At 39.8% G+C, this 17,211-nt stretch overlaps 1 protein-coding gene across 1 annotated transcript in view; it reads right to left on the minus strand.

Moving 5' to 3' along the window:
* NALCN (sodium leak channel, non-selective) overlaps positions 1 to 17,211 on the minus strand; it is a 293,862-nt gene that overhangs the window by 80,340 nt on the left and 196,311 nt on the right. The window contains exon 16 of the mRNA XM_060129171.1: positions 1,164 to 1,300. Within this exon, the coding sequence (XP_059985154.1) occupies positions 1,164 to 1,300 (137 nt within the window). The remainder of the gene's footprint in view (positions 1 to 1,163; positions 1,301 to 17,211) is intronic.

The raw sequence follows: 17,211 nt of genomic DNA on the forward strand, positions 1-17,211 counted from the left end.
CTACACATATAATTTGCAAAATGGTGAATTCAGAGAAAAATTCCTGAATCTTCAGTTATTCCTGTTTTAAAAAACTCACGTCCCTGAAATTACTTTTAAGCAACAATATTCAGTAATTAATGGTATCTTTTGACTCCTATTGTGGTAATAAGATACTTTTTTTCCCCTCTAAGACTTGGAGGAATTAGTTCATCTCTCTGAACTTTCATTTATCATAAGAATCTTTTTAGAGATAATTTTACATTTAAAGACTCAAAATAACTCAAAAGAAACTTACTTCATCTGATCTTTAAAGCATGGGGAGAATTCAGATAACATCTTTCCAATAATCACTAATCTTGAATCTAATTTACGGCTCTTTTATATATGTCATATTTTTCACATTAAAAAATTTTTTAATCAGAATTGCAAATGTATTTTGATTTGAATTTTAAATATTATGGCACCACATCCAGTCTCATGCTTTTATAACCTCCCCATAGAATTGTTTTAAAACTAGTTACATAAAAAATGTCATTTTTGATATTATTCTGGTTCTACTTGTAATTTTTGAGCTATAACTGGAAGAATTTCCTTTAATTATTAAAAATAAGCGTTTTGAAGCATCTTCAATGCAATTGTTTAACTTGAGGGCAAAGTGGTAGAAAATCATATTAGTATGAGTGCAAAATGCCATGGTTCTTCTTTTAAAAAATGGAAGACAAATTATATTGCACCCAGACGTGGCATTCGAAACAAACGCTGTCACAGTGGTCTGGAAACCTGGCCAGTGGCAGTTTCTCCATTTCCTTGAAAATAAAAGGGCCTCAGAGGCAATTTTATCCTTACATGGTTGAGGGTCAGAGGCCAATGTCTACGTGCATCTTTGTAAGCTGGACCACCTGTGCCAGTTACCTGTGAAGTCAAATCCCCGAGGGGCCATCTCAGGGCGAAGCAGCGGTCAGCAGCCTTCTTGCCCAGGCTAACACACTTGACTCTGCTCTGGATGTATTGCTTAAAGGGGTCAACGGTTTTAAAACAGAGGAAGACAGAGTAGCAGTATGGATAATAACTTCAAAATAGAAAGACACCACACCCACATGAGTTTGAAAGGGCTGAATCAGATTTAAGATGAATGTTTTACGGTGTATTTGAGATATACAATTAAAGAAATACTTTAATACCTGATTTTAGGAACTGTAAAATCTGAAGGAAGCTTTGAGATTTTCACCATTTGCGGTCTGTTTGGAAATTTTTCAAAGATTCGAAGTCGCAAAGGGAGCTTTTCTTTGGTGTCTGCGTTTGCTTCACTTTGCTTTAACTAAAGAAAAGAATAGAAAGAAGGGGGGAATCTTTAGTAATATAAGTCACAGTCTATCAGAATTTTTGAATCAAAGGAACAATGAGTTATTACATGAAGAAACGGTAGATGGCAGTAAAGCCCTACCAAGTATATCTTGGTCTCCTGCCTTACTCTGAGTGTTCAAAGTCTGAGCACAGGGAAAACAAAAAGAAAACTAAACAAAAAACTAAACCAGAAAAAAAAAATGAGAAGAAAAATGTATGTTATTTTATTCCCAAACATAATCCCCTTTCCATAGGAAACATAATTTTTTTATCGTTGACTGACTTATTATCACTAACATATTTAAACACCAAAGTGTTTTATAAATATGTGTGTTAGAATTAGAAATCAAAAGAATGAAAAAAGAAATGAAAATCCTAAGTGGTGATATTTGAAAGGGGGAAAATGTCAAAGAAATTGATCATTTAGCCTAGCAGATTCATGAAAGAATAGCTCAAATAGAAACACCACATTTGGTAAAGCAAAAGTTCTCTATGTAGTTGTAAAGATGCTTGGGAATTATTCAATTACGTGCCATGAAATATCTGGGAATTGACAAGCAAATGGTTTTATTATTTATTTGTTTGTTTATTTATTTCTATAAGTTTGTTTTTATATTTTTACAGTTTAGGTTTCACAGAAGCTGAGGCTTTACATCACAAATGCTGAGCTAAGAGGTCAAAGAGTACTTTAGTTCAGGCAGTCTTTCTTTGTGGGGTTATGGAAGCACGTTTCAAAAGGTACCAGCTTCTTACCCCCTATGGGGTATACGTTTTTTTTTTTTTGAAAAATATTGGATATATATTTCTTGATTTATAAAAAGTGTTCACAAACTAATTTTGGAAAAGACAAATTCACAAAATTATACAACTGCTTCAAAATTAATGAAAAGATGCTCAAATACTTATAGGTACTATAAACACACAAATAAAATTATTACTTTTGCATATCAGACTATCAAAAGTTAAAAAATGTGAGGTTATGGGGAAATGGGAATTTTTGTTAATATAAAATGGTACAACTTTTTCAGAAGGCAATGTGATAATATGCTTTAAAATGTTAAAGATGTGTCTACTTTGATCCAGCACTATCATTTTTGAGACTTTATCTTAAGGAAATATTTGAACAAACGGGCAAAGACATAAATACATGGCAGGGATTTCACTGGCAGTCCAGTGGTTAAGACTTTGCCTTCCAAAGCAGGCGGTATGGGTTCGATCCTTGGTCAGGGAGCTAAGATCCCACATGTCTCGTGGCCAAAAAACCAAAACATAAAAACAAAAGCAATATTGTAACAAATTCAATAAAGACTTTAAAAATGGTCCACATAAAAAAAATCTTAAAAAAAAAAAGTACATGGCAGTTCAATGCTACTCTGTCAGTAATATTGAAAAAATGAGAAATAAACTAATAAACTAAACACTTATCCCCAGTAAGGACTGGCAAAATAAATTATGGTACATTCATGCAAAAAGACTCTATGAAGCTCTTATAATGGATGACATAGATCTATAAATCTTAAATCTTATAAATCTTATAATCTGTGTGTGTGTATATGTGTCCTTAAAAAGTAGATAATATAAAAGAGTACATATTATGAGACCTCATCATTTATATATAACAAATCTGGAAGGATATATTCCAACTGGTAATAGTGGTTATTTCTAGGGGTAAAGAAGCAGAATTATGAAATTAGTTTTCTCTGGTTTGCTCAAATTACTTAAAATTAACATATATTAGCATATATTATGAGAAAACATATTAAAGATATTTCCACAGCATTAGTTCCATGATTACCTCGTTAGTTATCGGAAAGTTGCAATTTACAGAGATGATACATATCTTTAAAGACTTACTTGAGGCATAAAGTACATTAGCTTATTTTATTAAAATAATATTTTAAAATATTAAAATAAACAATGTTATTTTAGTTAAAAACAAAACTTTAAATATTTATTATTCTTGGGACTGGTCAACGCATTTCTATTACAGTATGACAAAATATCCCCTAAATATCATGACAAGGGGGTAGATGCTTTTACTTTATTTTGTTAAATTAATTTTTATTGGAGTAGAGCTGTTTTACAACACTGTGTTAGTTTCTGCTGTACAGCAGAGTGAATCAGTTATACGTAAACAATCTCCTCTTTTTCGGATTTCCTTCCCATTTAGATCACCATAGAGCACTGAGTAGAGTTCCCTGTGCTATACAGTCTGTTCTCATTAGTTATCTATTTTATACATTGTAGTGTATACATGTCAACCCCAATCTCCCAATTCATCCCCCCTCTTCCCTCCCGCCCGGTATCCATACATTTGTTCTCTACATCTGTGTCTCTATTTCTTATGCTTTTACTTTATAATGACAATCTGTCCTGGATTTGTGGAAAGGTGAGCATGAGAGGCCAAGGAAGCTTTTATAATGAGAAGAGAGGTGGCAGCTCTTCCCTCCTACCATGTGGGGATATTCAAAATGGCCAAAGAGAACACGAGCATTTTGGGGGAACATCCCAAGTTCAATACAATATATGGCTCAGTTGTCCAACTGGTTGTGAGCCCACAGTGAGATTCTACGTCCTGATTCCTAGTTCAGGAAACTTGCCTTTTTTTCTTACTCCACTACAGAAACTGTTCTTCCATTTTGGTTTTATATAATACGAACATTTACCTTAGCCATTTGTATATCTTATATAGCTTTGTGAGTCATCTTTGACTTTCTGTCTTTGGTGGTATCTCATTTAGGGAAGCGGCCACCATTGTTCACCACCTTCCTCCCTCCCCTCTCCCCCTGAGAGGAACACTGACCACGGTGCATTCTCAATAATTTGATGGTTATGATGACAACAGTGCTAAAGAATTAGCTCCCAAAGGCACAGAACAAAAACTGTGAGCATTTCCAGGAGATGCAGGCAATTAGAAAAATGGCTCCACATATAAAGAGATTCATGAGGAAGAGACTTCTTTTCCAAAAGTTTATTGCCACAACTAGTAGAAAAATATTTGTAGTGGTAAGTAGAGCACACAGGGGGAGAAAAAAGCACTTAATATGTTGTCAGACCAAAGAGAAAGGCAATTATAAAGGGCCAAAGACAGGCTGAGAAGACAGAGCATAAACGAAGTATTTAAATTCATGTGTCTGCTGACTCATTTATTGATACACCGATGCAGTCACTTATAAATCAAATCCCACAGGCCAGGACTTAGCAGGTTCTGTGCTAGGTTCTGGGGATATAAAAATAACTGAGGCACAGTATTTGCCCTCACGGAACCCACATTATAATGGATAGTTATATAAACAGATAATGACAATAAAATGTAATAGCTATTCTAGCTGAGATATAAACAAAGTGATGTGAACACAAGGTGAGTAGCAAAGAGAGAAATTAGAAAAAAAGAAGAAGGAGGTGCCGCTTCTCCTTCCAGAGACTTCTTGGGCAGTGGAATTGCTACACATGATTAGTGAGTCAACACTGGGGCTGTAGGCCTGCCGGGACTGGTATGTATATTTTATGAGAATTAAATGTCTTCAAAGAGACACAAGGGCAGATGGTATATTGATCAGGACAATGCCATCAAAACAAAAACACAGAGCTCTTTCCTAAAAACTGCTCAGGTGGCCCATTCTCTGGATCCCCACCGTGCTTCCCTGGTCAGAGACATCCCCTGGCTCATGCCCTCCCTCCCACAGTCTCGTCATCTGGTTTGGCTCCTTCAAATCTATCCCGCATCTGGGTCAGAGTAATCTTCTCACTTTTTGGCTTAAACCCTTCAGTGGGGGTCCACTGCTCCTGAACAAAACCATCAACCTTTAGGTTTTAACACCCAATTCTGTGTTACCTGTTCCTACCTGTCCAGCCTCACCTGGCCCTGTGCCCACACCATGTTCCAGTCATGCCCGCCTTTTCAGCTCTTCGCAAGTGTCCAGGCCTCTGCCCCAGAGCCTTTGTTGCCCTGGTCCCTCTGCTGGGAGTTCCTCTCCTCCCCTTTCTCTCTTGTTCTTCATGAACTTCCACTTGCTTTTCTGATTTCAGTTCCACCAGAAATCCCTCTGAGAAGCTTCCTCTAATCAACAAGGTCTTCCTCTCACAAGCTCACAGCATATTGGGTTGAACCAAATGAAGTCGCCATGTTCGTGTAGGTCAAAGCAGTCAATACGGGCAATTTCTTATGGTTCAACCTAACACTCACTGTACTAGGTTCCTAGGACTGTTGTTAACAAATCATTATAAGATCAGTGGCTTAAAACACAAAAATTGATTCTCTTGGTGTTCTAGAGGCCAGAAGTGCTAAATCAGGGTACCAGCAACGCCACGTTCTCTCTGAAAGCGCTAGGGAAAAAATCCTTCCTTCACTCTTCCCAGCTTCTCAGCAGTCTTTGTTGTTCCTTGGTCTCTGTCATTGCTTATCCCTCTTCCCTGTGTGTTTCTCTGTCTCTCTATCTGAATCTCCCTCTCCTTTCTCTTACAAAGACACCAATCATTGAAATTAGGGCTTGCCCTAAAGCAATATGATCTTAACTGATGACATTTGCGAAAATCTAATTTCCAAATAAGGTCCCATTCTGAGGTTTCTGGTAGACATCGATTTTGGGGGGACACTGTGAAACCCACTACATAGAGCATTATTTTAACTTATAGTGTATGACCTGAAACTCTGTATCTGTTCTTCCTGAGACTGTAAACTCTTGGAGCACAGGGATCGTGTGAGAATTTTTCACTATTCCGTATCCGGGGCCTGTCACAATATTTGACACAAAGTAAGTTAAACAAGTATTTGTGGAATAAGTAATTAGACAGATCAGATGGCAGAACTAAACTCTCCAGCAGATAACTGGGAAATAAAAGAAAGGATTTTAGGTATATTCTAAAGGATGGAGAGACAAGCAGAAAATATCTTTCCCAGTTGAATAAATTTGTTGGTGTGAAATATCGGTGTCCCTAGATTCACAGAATAGAATAAAATTATACTCTGTGACATTTAACCTGAATGTACGTCTGCCACTGATGAACAGATAAATGTTTAGAATAAGTTTACACGTAATATTTTGTAACATTTAATCAACTATCCTAGAACATAATGTTTAACAGGTGTAGGTTACCAGTATTAAAAAATAATCCCCATGCCTATATGTTTTTAAAATGGAACTCATCTCATTCTAACTTGTATTAGAGTTATACTCCCCAAAGCTTGTAAGCTCCTTAAGGGCAAGATTCCACTTTTAATTTACTTTTATCGCACCTTTTAGAGAGTAGAAATATAATAACTGTTTGTGACTAAATGGATCTGAACTCAGCATGCGTTGATCATTGCACCTTAAAACTGCAAAGAGCAGGTGAGAAGCTCAGAAGGTTCTTCAGGATCCTGCAAGCCATCCTCTTGACTATCAGGCATTGCTGCCCCGTAAATGTGCCAAATGGGGTAATTAAAATAGAGAAAGGTGAGTGGCTGCTGGAATGACAGACACGTCCACTTTCACTGCTGAGGCACTGACGCGAATCTTCTACCTGAGGGAAGGGGCCTCTTTCCGAACACCAGTGCTCTTTCGGTTGTTCCCAGATAAGCAGCATCAATGAGGGATGAACATACACACACTCATCTGCCGGGCAAATCCTCTCCCGGGTGTATATCTCCTGGACACGTGTGCACGCCCAGCACAACTACACCCTCCCAAGCCCACAGCAGTGCCACCTGTAAGAGTCCCAAACTTAAACTCTTCAAGTGCCCATCAGCCCCTGACTGGAAGAGCAAATTGTGGTCCATTGAAACATCTGAGTCAACGAACAACATCCAAGCACAAAACTTGGGTGAATTTCCCAATAGAACAGTGAGTAAAGGAAGCCAGACAAGACAAAAGAGTACGGACTGAATGATTCCATTTATATCAAGTTAAAACACAGGCAGCACTAGCCTATCTGCTTGGTCCCAGGAGAGCGTTTACCCTGGGGTGAGGGGGAAGCATGATGACTGGACAGGTGTACGGGGAGGGGCTTCTAAGGTACAGTCAATATTTCTTGAGCTGGGCACGGGGGGGGGGTTCAGTTTGTAAAAATTCAGCAAAATGCCTCTTTCTATAAGTATATTATAGTTTAGTAAAAAGTTTTCTTCTTTTTTTAAGGGCAGATGATGCATTTGAGCACAATCATTTAATTCTTACTTCACTGCTATTAACCTCCATAACCTTCACCATTGCTTCTTCCCCAGACCATGATCATGACTGAGCTACAAAAAGAGAAGAGAAGAAGCAAGTGCAAGATAGGATTAGAAAGTGTGTGTGTGTCGAGGGGCTGAGCGGTGGAAGGGGATCAGGAAGCCAGGATAAACGGAAGTACTTCATGGTATTTTGAAGCCACTATAAAGTTTCTTTAATATGTGATAAAATGGTATTCTAGCTTTTATCCAAATTCTTTCCCCTTCTGCATGTAAGCACAGATTTTCCAAGATTAAATTTACTTTGATGCAAGTGAGGGAATAGCATGGATTATACTGGATATACTGGATAATAATTTAAGATCATTATACTGTATCACAAAAGCTGACCTACTAATATATAGTAATTGTAATCGTAAATTTCCACTTAAAAATTATTTCAAAGGTTATGATTCTTGAATGGAAGAAAAGTAGCACAGAGAATCCCAAGATTTTATTCTGTTTATTGAAAAGCCTAATGTAAAGAACAGTCCGAAGGAAGGAGGAGGCTTCAACTGAGCATGAAGTCTGGCTGTAGCATATAGATCAGATGATAGCTTTGCAACTGACTCACATGGTTTAAAAAAAAAAATTTGCAAAAAGGAAATTAGAATCAAAGGAAAAAATTTCAAACCTTGAGCTTTAAAAAATATAAATCATCTCAGCTCAGTGCTATTCTATGGCTCAGCATCTGTCTTGCTGAGATATCATTACACATTGGGTGGCTGAAAGGCTTTTCCTTTACTTGTGCTTCTCAAGAGAGTTGGGAGTAATTGGTCTGCACGACACACACCCCGTTCTGCCTCATTGCTTAAATCTGCCATATTTCAGCCTGGGCTTTCTGCTGTTAAAATATTCAAGCATTATTCAGTTTCAGTTCCGTTCTGAATGCTGCAACAAATAACTGAATTGAAGGATTACCTTAAATAAATTTTTTGGGTAATTTTTGGTGTGATTTTCTAAAAGAAAACAATTTAAAAAGCATTCAGACTTGGGAAAGATTCTCATTTTAAAATCTAGTCCATTCTGGCTTGGAAAATGTGCAGAGATCTGTGGGTTAATGTAACTGAAGAGTGGTTTTTGACTCTTCCACATATGAAAAAGGACCACATTCCGTTTAACCCGGAGAAGGGAGTTCCTCAGTGTTATCTGAGTCAATTAAGGCTGAATTCTCTTTGCTTCTTTTGGTTTTTTATTTTTTTTTGTCTGCGTTTGGTCTTTGTTGCTGCTTGCAGGGGCTACTCTTCGTTGCCGTGTGCGGGCTTCTCACTGCAGTGGCTTCTCTAGTTGCGGCACAGGCTCTAGGCGCGTGGGCTTCAGTAGTTGTGGTACGCAGGCTCAGTAGTTGTGGCGCACGGGCTTAGTTGCTCCGTGGCATGTGGGATCTTCCTGGACCAGGGATCTAACCCGTGTCCCCTGCATTGGCAGGCAGATCCTTAACCACTGTGCCACCAGGGAAGTCCCATGCCTTTGCTTCTTTACATAATGGCTTTTGCTGGTTTTTCTAGATCTGTACATGACTCAGTAATTCAGAACGGAGACTCTTGCTAAAGCATAAACTACTATTTTTCAAGGAAGTTTCTCTTGCTATTCTGCACCTGTGATTCTACAACCCGAGCTGCAGATGACCTATCTGGAGTAATGATCAAACATGCTGGTTTTTATTAATATCTCTATGTTACTATAAAACCTTGACATACAAATATATATAAGGGATACTTCTCACTAGCCTATTGAATCCAATAAAGAGTTTCTTGGAGGGGAGAACCTTTCCTTTTTCCTCTGTGCAAATGTCCCTTAGCTACATAATTGCATGTGAGACAGCAATACTGTGCACTTTAAAAATGTTTCCTTTAAAAAGTGTTGAAGTCGTCAGGTCATTAGTTAAGGTCAGTGTCAGGCTGTGAGTTAGGGTCAGGGTCAGGGCAGTAGGGCCAAAAAGGAGAAAAAAAGGGTTTAAGTCACTGTTTTTTCCTTCTTTTACAAAAATCTTCAATAAACCCTGTACCTTCCCACTTCAAATTGGAGTTTTCTGGATGTAAATTGGAGGGCTCATTTCTTGGTCTGCATCTGGGCCATAAAAGCTACATTTATTTGTGACAGCTGGCACCCCAAAACGTTCAAGGTAATTTCATAACTTCAGCTGATCAGTGGCATTTCCTCTTCCACCTCTCTCAAGAAATCAGAGCTGTTACTCATTCCCCCTTACAGCCTGACCCCAAAGAAAGTGGGGAGAGGAGGTGTTCTTGGAGGAGCTGGGAATTAAGTGGCTGTTCTTTGCCTCCTGGTTTGGGAGGCCAGAAGCACAGATGCATTTACACCATCTTATGACATCCCTAAGCTGTACAGGCAATGTTCACTTTCATGCTCTTGTTACAACACTGAACCTAAGACCTTACAGGCTTTCAATGTCCTGCAGAAGGTTCTTTGGGCGGTAATGTAGGTACTACCTGCAACAAACCTAAGCTAGCAGAAAATGTTAACAAGACAGTAAAAGAAAGAAAACTATTAAAAAACCAGAATACCAAATGATGTTGAACGGTTGTTTTTCTTTACATTATTGTCCCTTAAAATCCCACTAATGGAATGAACGGTTTCCTTGAGATAGTAGTAACGAATAGAGTTTGCTTTTGCATGTTTTTTCCTCTAGGTCCAAACACCTCTATTTTACATCGTATCTGTCTTGCGTTATTCAACCGAGACACAGTTGTTTCCATTAGGGAATTTACTGAGTCATAGAAACATTTTTTTTTTTTTTGCGGTACGCAGGCCTCTCACTGTTGTGGCCTCTCCTGTTGCGGAGCACAGGCTCTGGATGCGCAGGCTCAGCGGCCATGGCTCACGAGCCCAGCTGCGCCGCGGCATGTGGGATCTTCCCAGACCAGGGCACGAACCCACGCCCCCTGCATTGGCAGGCGGACTCTCAACCACTGCGCCACCAGGGAAGCCCGAAACATTTTTATTATGATAAAAAAATGCATTCTTTGCTCCACTTCAAATGAAATTATATTAGAGTTCCATGTAAACTAGATGTTTGGTTCTTGTTATGAGATGAATATTCAGTAAGTAATAGGAAAAAAAAAAAGCCCAGACCAAAGGGAATTCAGAATATACATTTTTGTGCACTCACATAATTGTCCTCCCTGTTTTGCATTAGAAAACACAGGAGATAGCATAGTGCATCAGTAAAAAAGTAAGATGTAGATTTAAATTTTTGTTCCATTTTATAATCCCTTAACTGCTTTGGATTTCAATGTTCTCAAATGAAAAATGAGGATCTTCACTCTTTTATATAAATGCCAGATATTTAACAGAGATGGTGTATTGCCTGTAATTTGAATTACTCAAGGGAAATGTGCTATAAAAACCAAAGGTATCACTGAGCCACAGCAACTGCGGGCTCGACGTGACAATGGTCTCATCTCAGTGAGGGGGCTAAACGGAGAGGATGCCGCATGCGCGCTGTCGACCCCTCCTCCCTCTAGCCTGGGCCTGCCTCACCCTTTCCCACTCGCTCCAATTTCTTCCCCTTCGCTACGTTGATTGATTTATTTTCTCAAGATTCTTGGTTTAAAAAATGAAAATGAAAATAGAGAAAGGCAAACATTTCTCCTCACCTTGTGTCCTATCCTATTCTCCCTCCCTTTTCAAACTTGCTTCTTGAAGCTTGCTTACCATCTACGCGACTCCTCGGCACTAACTTCCCCTCGTCCACTCCCTCTCGGGCCCCAGGTCTCTCCCACCACCTCACTGATCCCAGGCTGCTGAGTCCAGTGGCACTTGGACTCACTATCACTCCTTAAACCCTCCCAACTGGGTTTCCATCGTAGTCCTGTCCCTTTACATCTACCTTAAAGACCATCTAAGAAAGAAACACCACCTTGTTCCTGGGCCTTAAAGTAATTCAAGGATGGTCAATTACGTGTAGAATAAATTCTGCTCAGCGTGGCTTAAAGTATCCCCTCATGCCTTGCCCTTTATACTCTAACAATATTGGTTTGTGTGTCCCTTCCACAGAGTACCATTTGTGCCTTTGAACATACCGTCCCCCTGCCTGCAACACACTTTCCTTCCACACTTGGTTAATTACAATACTTCCTTCAAAAACCATCTCTTCTAGGATGATTTCTCAGAATAACAATTGGTACTTGCAGTAGTAAACGTGTGCAGATACTCTGCTGAACGCTTTGTTCATTGCCTCATTTTCTAACACTATTTAATCCTCAAAATAGCCCCCTGATGTAGGTACCATAATTAGCTCCATTGTTATAGATGAGGAAACTGAGGTCCAAGGAGCTCAAATCTGCTGCTCGGGGTCGCGCAGCTAGAAGTGGTAAGCGCTGGGATTTGACCACCATCTTTCAGATTCCAGAACTTCAGCTTCTCAACACTGCTGTATACTATTTCACCAAAACAGCGTTTTTAAGCAATAGATGGGTTTTTACTTCTGCAATTTTTTTTTTTTTTTTTTTTGGCGGTACGCGGGCCTCTCACTGTTGTGGCCTCTCCTGTTGCGGAGCACAGGCTCCGGACGCGCAGGCTCAGCGGCCATGGCTCACGGGCCCAGCCGCTCCGCGGCATGAGGGATCTTCCCAGATCGGGGCACAAACCCGTGTCCCCTGCATTGGCAGGCGGACTCTCAACCACTGCGCCACTAGGGAAGCCCCTACTTCTGCAATTTTGCACCTGCTATTTCTTTTATATGGAATACATTTTCCCACTTTCCTAATAAAATTTGATTCATTATTTTTAGACATACCTTCTCGACCTGGCTCCAACCTGAGTTAAGCACATCTTCCCCCAGGCTCCCTGGGTCTTCGACCCTAGTGCTCAGGGCTTTGCACTATAACTCCTTAATTCTGTGTATCTCTCCCCTACTAAGCTGACAATTTTTAATTAAGGGCGGGGCTCTCTGTGGCCCCATGCCTCACTGTATATTTTTACACAAGAGACAAGGATAACACAATGGTGACGAGATGAACAACAAAAAAAGGCAGCATCAATGTGTCCCACAAACAGGCTGAAGTGACCTATTTGTGGTATTTCTCATCACTTGGTTACCCTTTCCTTAGGCTCTTTACAACGTGCAATCAGCCGTATGAACCAGCACAAATGATTCTTCCAATTTCAGATGAATTATATTACTAAGATGAAGAGAAATGACAAGCCACATCAGATTTTCTATCAGAAACAAAACCATAAAACACCACTTTGTTCCTGATGAAGTCTATGCTTCCAACTTTATAAGATTAAAAGAAAAATCGTAACTGACTATAAATTCTATACAATGTATCTATGGTATAAAGCTTCACAAACATATAAGTCTTTGAACAGGGCAACAGAGCAGCCAATTTATGTCTCTATATAGTGTTATTAGAGTTTACCATAGAAAATTCTTAGTCTGTTTTTTAAAAAAAAACAACCTCTTTATTTTGAAATAATTTTAAATGTACATAATAGTTGCAAAGATAGTACAGAGAGTTCCTGTACACCCTTGACCCAGCTTTTTCTTATGTTAGTATCTTACATAACCATAGGACATTGATCAAAACCAAAAAATTAACCTTGGTCAAATACTTTGAACCAAAATGCAGAACTGCTTAGGAATTCCCCAGATTTTGCAGGAATGTCTTTTTTTCTGTTTCAGAATCCCATCCAGGATTATACTTAAGTCTCATCTTGTGTTTTACCTGCCTCAACTCTAGAATCAGTCATTTCTCCAAAGAATATTGATTTGTTTTATTGGAGAATGGTTTTTAGAAACGAAAATTTTAGGACTGGGTTTTCTTGATGTTACTGGCATGTCACTGCTTCTAGCCTCGCCCAGAGGAAAGACCTAGGAAATATATGTATGTATATGAGCCCTTGTATACACACATATCTATATTTAGTATCTACTTACTATGTTGTATCTTATGTAACCATAGAGCTGTATATATGTATCCACCCTTGTATCCATGTATCTATGTATCTATGTCTATATATCTACTGATGTATCTATGTATCTATATATCTATTTATGCATCTATGTATCTATCTGTCTTACAATAACTGAGTTCATACTGATACTCCTATTCCAATTGCCAGAGGGTTCATTTTGGCATCTTCCCTTTGCTTATCTGTAACTTATTTCTCTGTGTGAAATCTGGCTCTCATTATCTCCGTAAGTTTCTTTATTTGTACCACCTTAGTTTACAGATAACTAGTGTCAGTGATGGTATTTACTATAAAATAAATCCCACACTTTAAATCGGAGGTTTGGAAGACACATATTTTGTACTGGAGTCTTCACATTGGGGTCTTGAACTCCCACCCATGCTCTGTCCTCTTAAGTAATTCCTTCTCAGGCAACCATCATGCACTTTCCAAGTATCATTCCTGAGTATGCCTGTGGTAGATTGTACAGTTGTTCAATTTTGCATACTTTGAGGGCAAAGGGCTTATTAGATGCACTATGAAAATTCACATTAACATATTTTATGCAAAACAACATGGAAATAGGGATAACATCAAATAAAATAACATACATATACATTTCTCATTTCTTAGTAACAATCTAAGTCATTCTTTTAATATCAGAGTAAAAAATATTCAATAGTCATATGGCTGTGAGTGATACCCTGTCTCCCACTGTGACTCTTACTGAGCAACGGTAGTGGGTAGAATGTAAGGAAAGGCCGACAATGAAACCATCAACCTTCAGTTATGAATAAAGAAAAAGACTGGTTGCCCTTCTTAGATAAGTTCCATAGCTTTCTGGCCACCTTTGGTTATAAAAACATCAGTCCAGGGCAATCCAGTCTCATCTGTGATTCAAGCCTTGCTCCCCTACCCCACCCCAGCCCCACAAGTATGACTTCCTTTCTAGAACTGGGAAGGGGACCTGGTCTCTTCTTTCACATCTCCTTCTTTGGGGTCTAGCTCCTCCAGAGCAAAGGCCAGAGTGGAGAGTTAGGAGAAGAAAGGACTGTCTTAGGAAACCAGCCACATTTCAGGGGAGCCCACTTTGTGGTTTGGTCTGGATCTACCCATCAGTTCAAAGCTGATGGCTTTCTGTATGGCTGACCAGCATTGAGAGGCAGAGATACAAAATTCCAGCCTAAAAGGAATGATGTTGACTAGCTGGACCAATCAGATTCTTCTCCCACTGGGAGGCTGAACTTGAGACAGAAAAAGTGTTATTTGTAACAGAACAAACATTTACATGGGACAAAAACAAAGATGGATTATGTGTGTTTCCCTAAGGCAAAGCGCCAGCATCATTAAGCACCAGCATCATTATTTTCCCTTAAGGCTGCGGTATCTCCTTTCCCCCCACCCTATACAACCTCATCCAGATTTACAACTTCCACTAGTACAGAGCGCGTCACTAGGACTGAAGAATCAAAGAGGGCGGACACTTCTGTCTGTTGTTTTTGCTGACTTACCCCTTGGGCCTAGAACAGTGCCTGGCACATGGCAGGCACTGGATAAACAACTGAGAATGATATGGAACGTCCATATTTGTATCTCTAGCCAGCCAGCCCTTGCTCCTAGACTCCAGACCTACACATGCAACCAAGTATTAGGTGTCTCTGCTGAGTCTCAAACCCATCACAAACTCAACATATCCAAGACTGAGTGATTGATCTTTTCCCACAAATAAAGTTCTGTGCTAATGTTTCCTGGTTCTGTGAATGGTATCATCATCCATCCAAGGAGATGAACCTGAAACCAGGAGTCATCCTTGAGACTCTCATTTATGTCCTTAAATCTAAACATTCACCAAGTCCCTGCTGATTTTGCTTCCCAAACAGCTCTCCGATTCACACTGCCTCCCATCGTAAAAGCCTGCAGTGGCTTCCTATTGTTCTGGGGGCAAAGGGAAAAGTTCTTTTTTTCTTGGCCATGCCACGTGGCATGTGGGACCTTAGTTCCTTGACCAGGGATTGAACCCGCACCCCTGCATTGGAAGTGTAGACTCTTAACCACTGGACCGCCAGGGAAGTCCCCAAGGGAAAAGTTCTTGGCATGTTTCTCAAGGTGCTGCATGGTCTATGCCCCACTTACTTTTCTATACTCACTTTACACCACTTTTTTCTGGGGTCATGCTGAACATGTTTCTTTCTCTCTGGAATGCTCTCCCCTCCCTTTCCCTATCAACACCCCCCATGAAGTTCACGGCTGCCCCTCCTTCAAAACTCAGCCCAAGTGTCTCTTTCTCCTTCGCCACTTCCCTGACCCCCATCTGGGTCAAGGTCTTCTAACTCCTCACTCAAATGCCGTTCTTTTCTGCAGAAAGTTCATCTCACATTATAAATATTTATTCACTGCTCTGATTATTTGACTGATGTCCAACTCCTCCATTAGACCCTAAGCTCCATGAGAGCAGAAAATTTAACTGTTTATTCTTATCTCTTTAATGCCTGGCCCAGTGTTTTGCACACAGTAGGGACTCAAAGATTGAAGGAATTGAATGAACAAGCAGATAGCAGAAACGTTTTGGGTGGAATAGACAAGTACGTGGGCTTCTCAGAACAAAGAACAGATGGGCTGCTGAAACCTGAGTCCCAAAGGAATCAAAGCAATGGCAACACCTCATGTTGAGTGTATGGGCACACAGAGGACAAAATTCACTACCTCACTCCTGAAACATGTCTAAACGCAGCTACCAAAGAGCCTGTTTGCAATTCAATGACTGCAAGACACTGCAGAAAACTGAAAACCAATTGTCACGTTTTTTTCTTAGAACCATAACCATCTAGTTTCCCATTGCCTGTGAAAGGATCTGAGAAAAAATAGCGCTGTTGGTGTTTCAAATTTTTGTTCTCGTGATTAAAGAAAGCAAAGTGAGATAGTGTCTCCATGGCTGGGCAGGGGTCTGAGGACCGGGTATGCTGAAGAGTAACCCTCTTGCCTGGTTTGTACACATTTTCCCTCCAAACTTCACTTAAAAAAAAAAAAATCGTAATAATGTCAAGAGCCATCTGATTTTGTAAGAATGCCTTTCTCATTAAAGATACTTCAGAATTTAAGAGAAAAAAAAATTGAGAGGTTATCTTGTAGAGTGCTGTGATAAACTGTAATAAAAGTAATTCTGAATTAGCACAATTGACACAGCCGACAACTCATCAATGTAAACTTGAACAGTCTTAGGCCCGTCATTTTATGTTTGTTCAATGTCAAGAGAGACTTGAGCTGCCTTATTAACCGTCCTGAGTACCAGGGGATGAGGCAAAGAGCAAGGTTTCTGAAAACAACAGCCTCTAAAAGTGATCTGGTTTGGGTCAATCACACATAGAATGAAATTTTGGAAGAACTTAGAGAAACCCTTCTTCCAAGAAAGTCTCAAATTTATAACATTTATTATTATGGGACTTGTTTGATTAAGGGCAAAAGAAACTAAGTCCATCTGTTGAGAAAGCTGTTCTTGGTTGGTGAAAGCTGCCCGCCATCCTGAGAGCACCCACTATCTTTCAGCTCTGTTACTTCCTGGCGGCCAAGAGCAGTCCTTTGTTTTTGAGGCCAGGGGGTGTATTCGTTTCCAAGGGCTGCTGTAACATAGTACCCAAAACTGGTGGCTTGAAACGGCAGAAATTTACTATCTCAGTTTTGGAGGCTGAAAATCCCAAATCAAAGTGTCTATGGGCTTGGTTCCTTCTGGAGGTTCTGAGGGAGGGTCTTTCTCCTAGTTTCTGGTGACGGTCCACACCCCAGGTGTT

This window comes from Lagenorhynchus albirostris, chromosome 18 (genome assembly GCF_949774975.1).
Source record: "Lagenorhynchus albirostris chromosome 18, mLagAlb1.1, whole genome shotgun sequence".
NCBI classification, from domain to species: Eukaryota; Metazoa; Chordata; class Mammalia; order Artiodactyla; family Delphinidae; genus Lagenorhynchus; species Lagenorhynchus albirostris.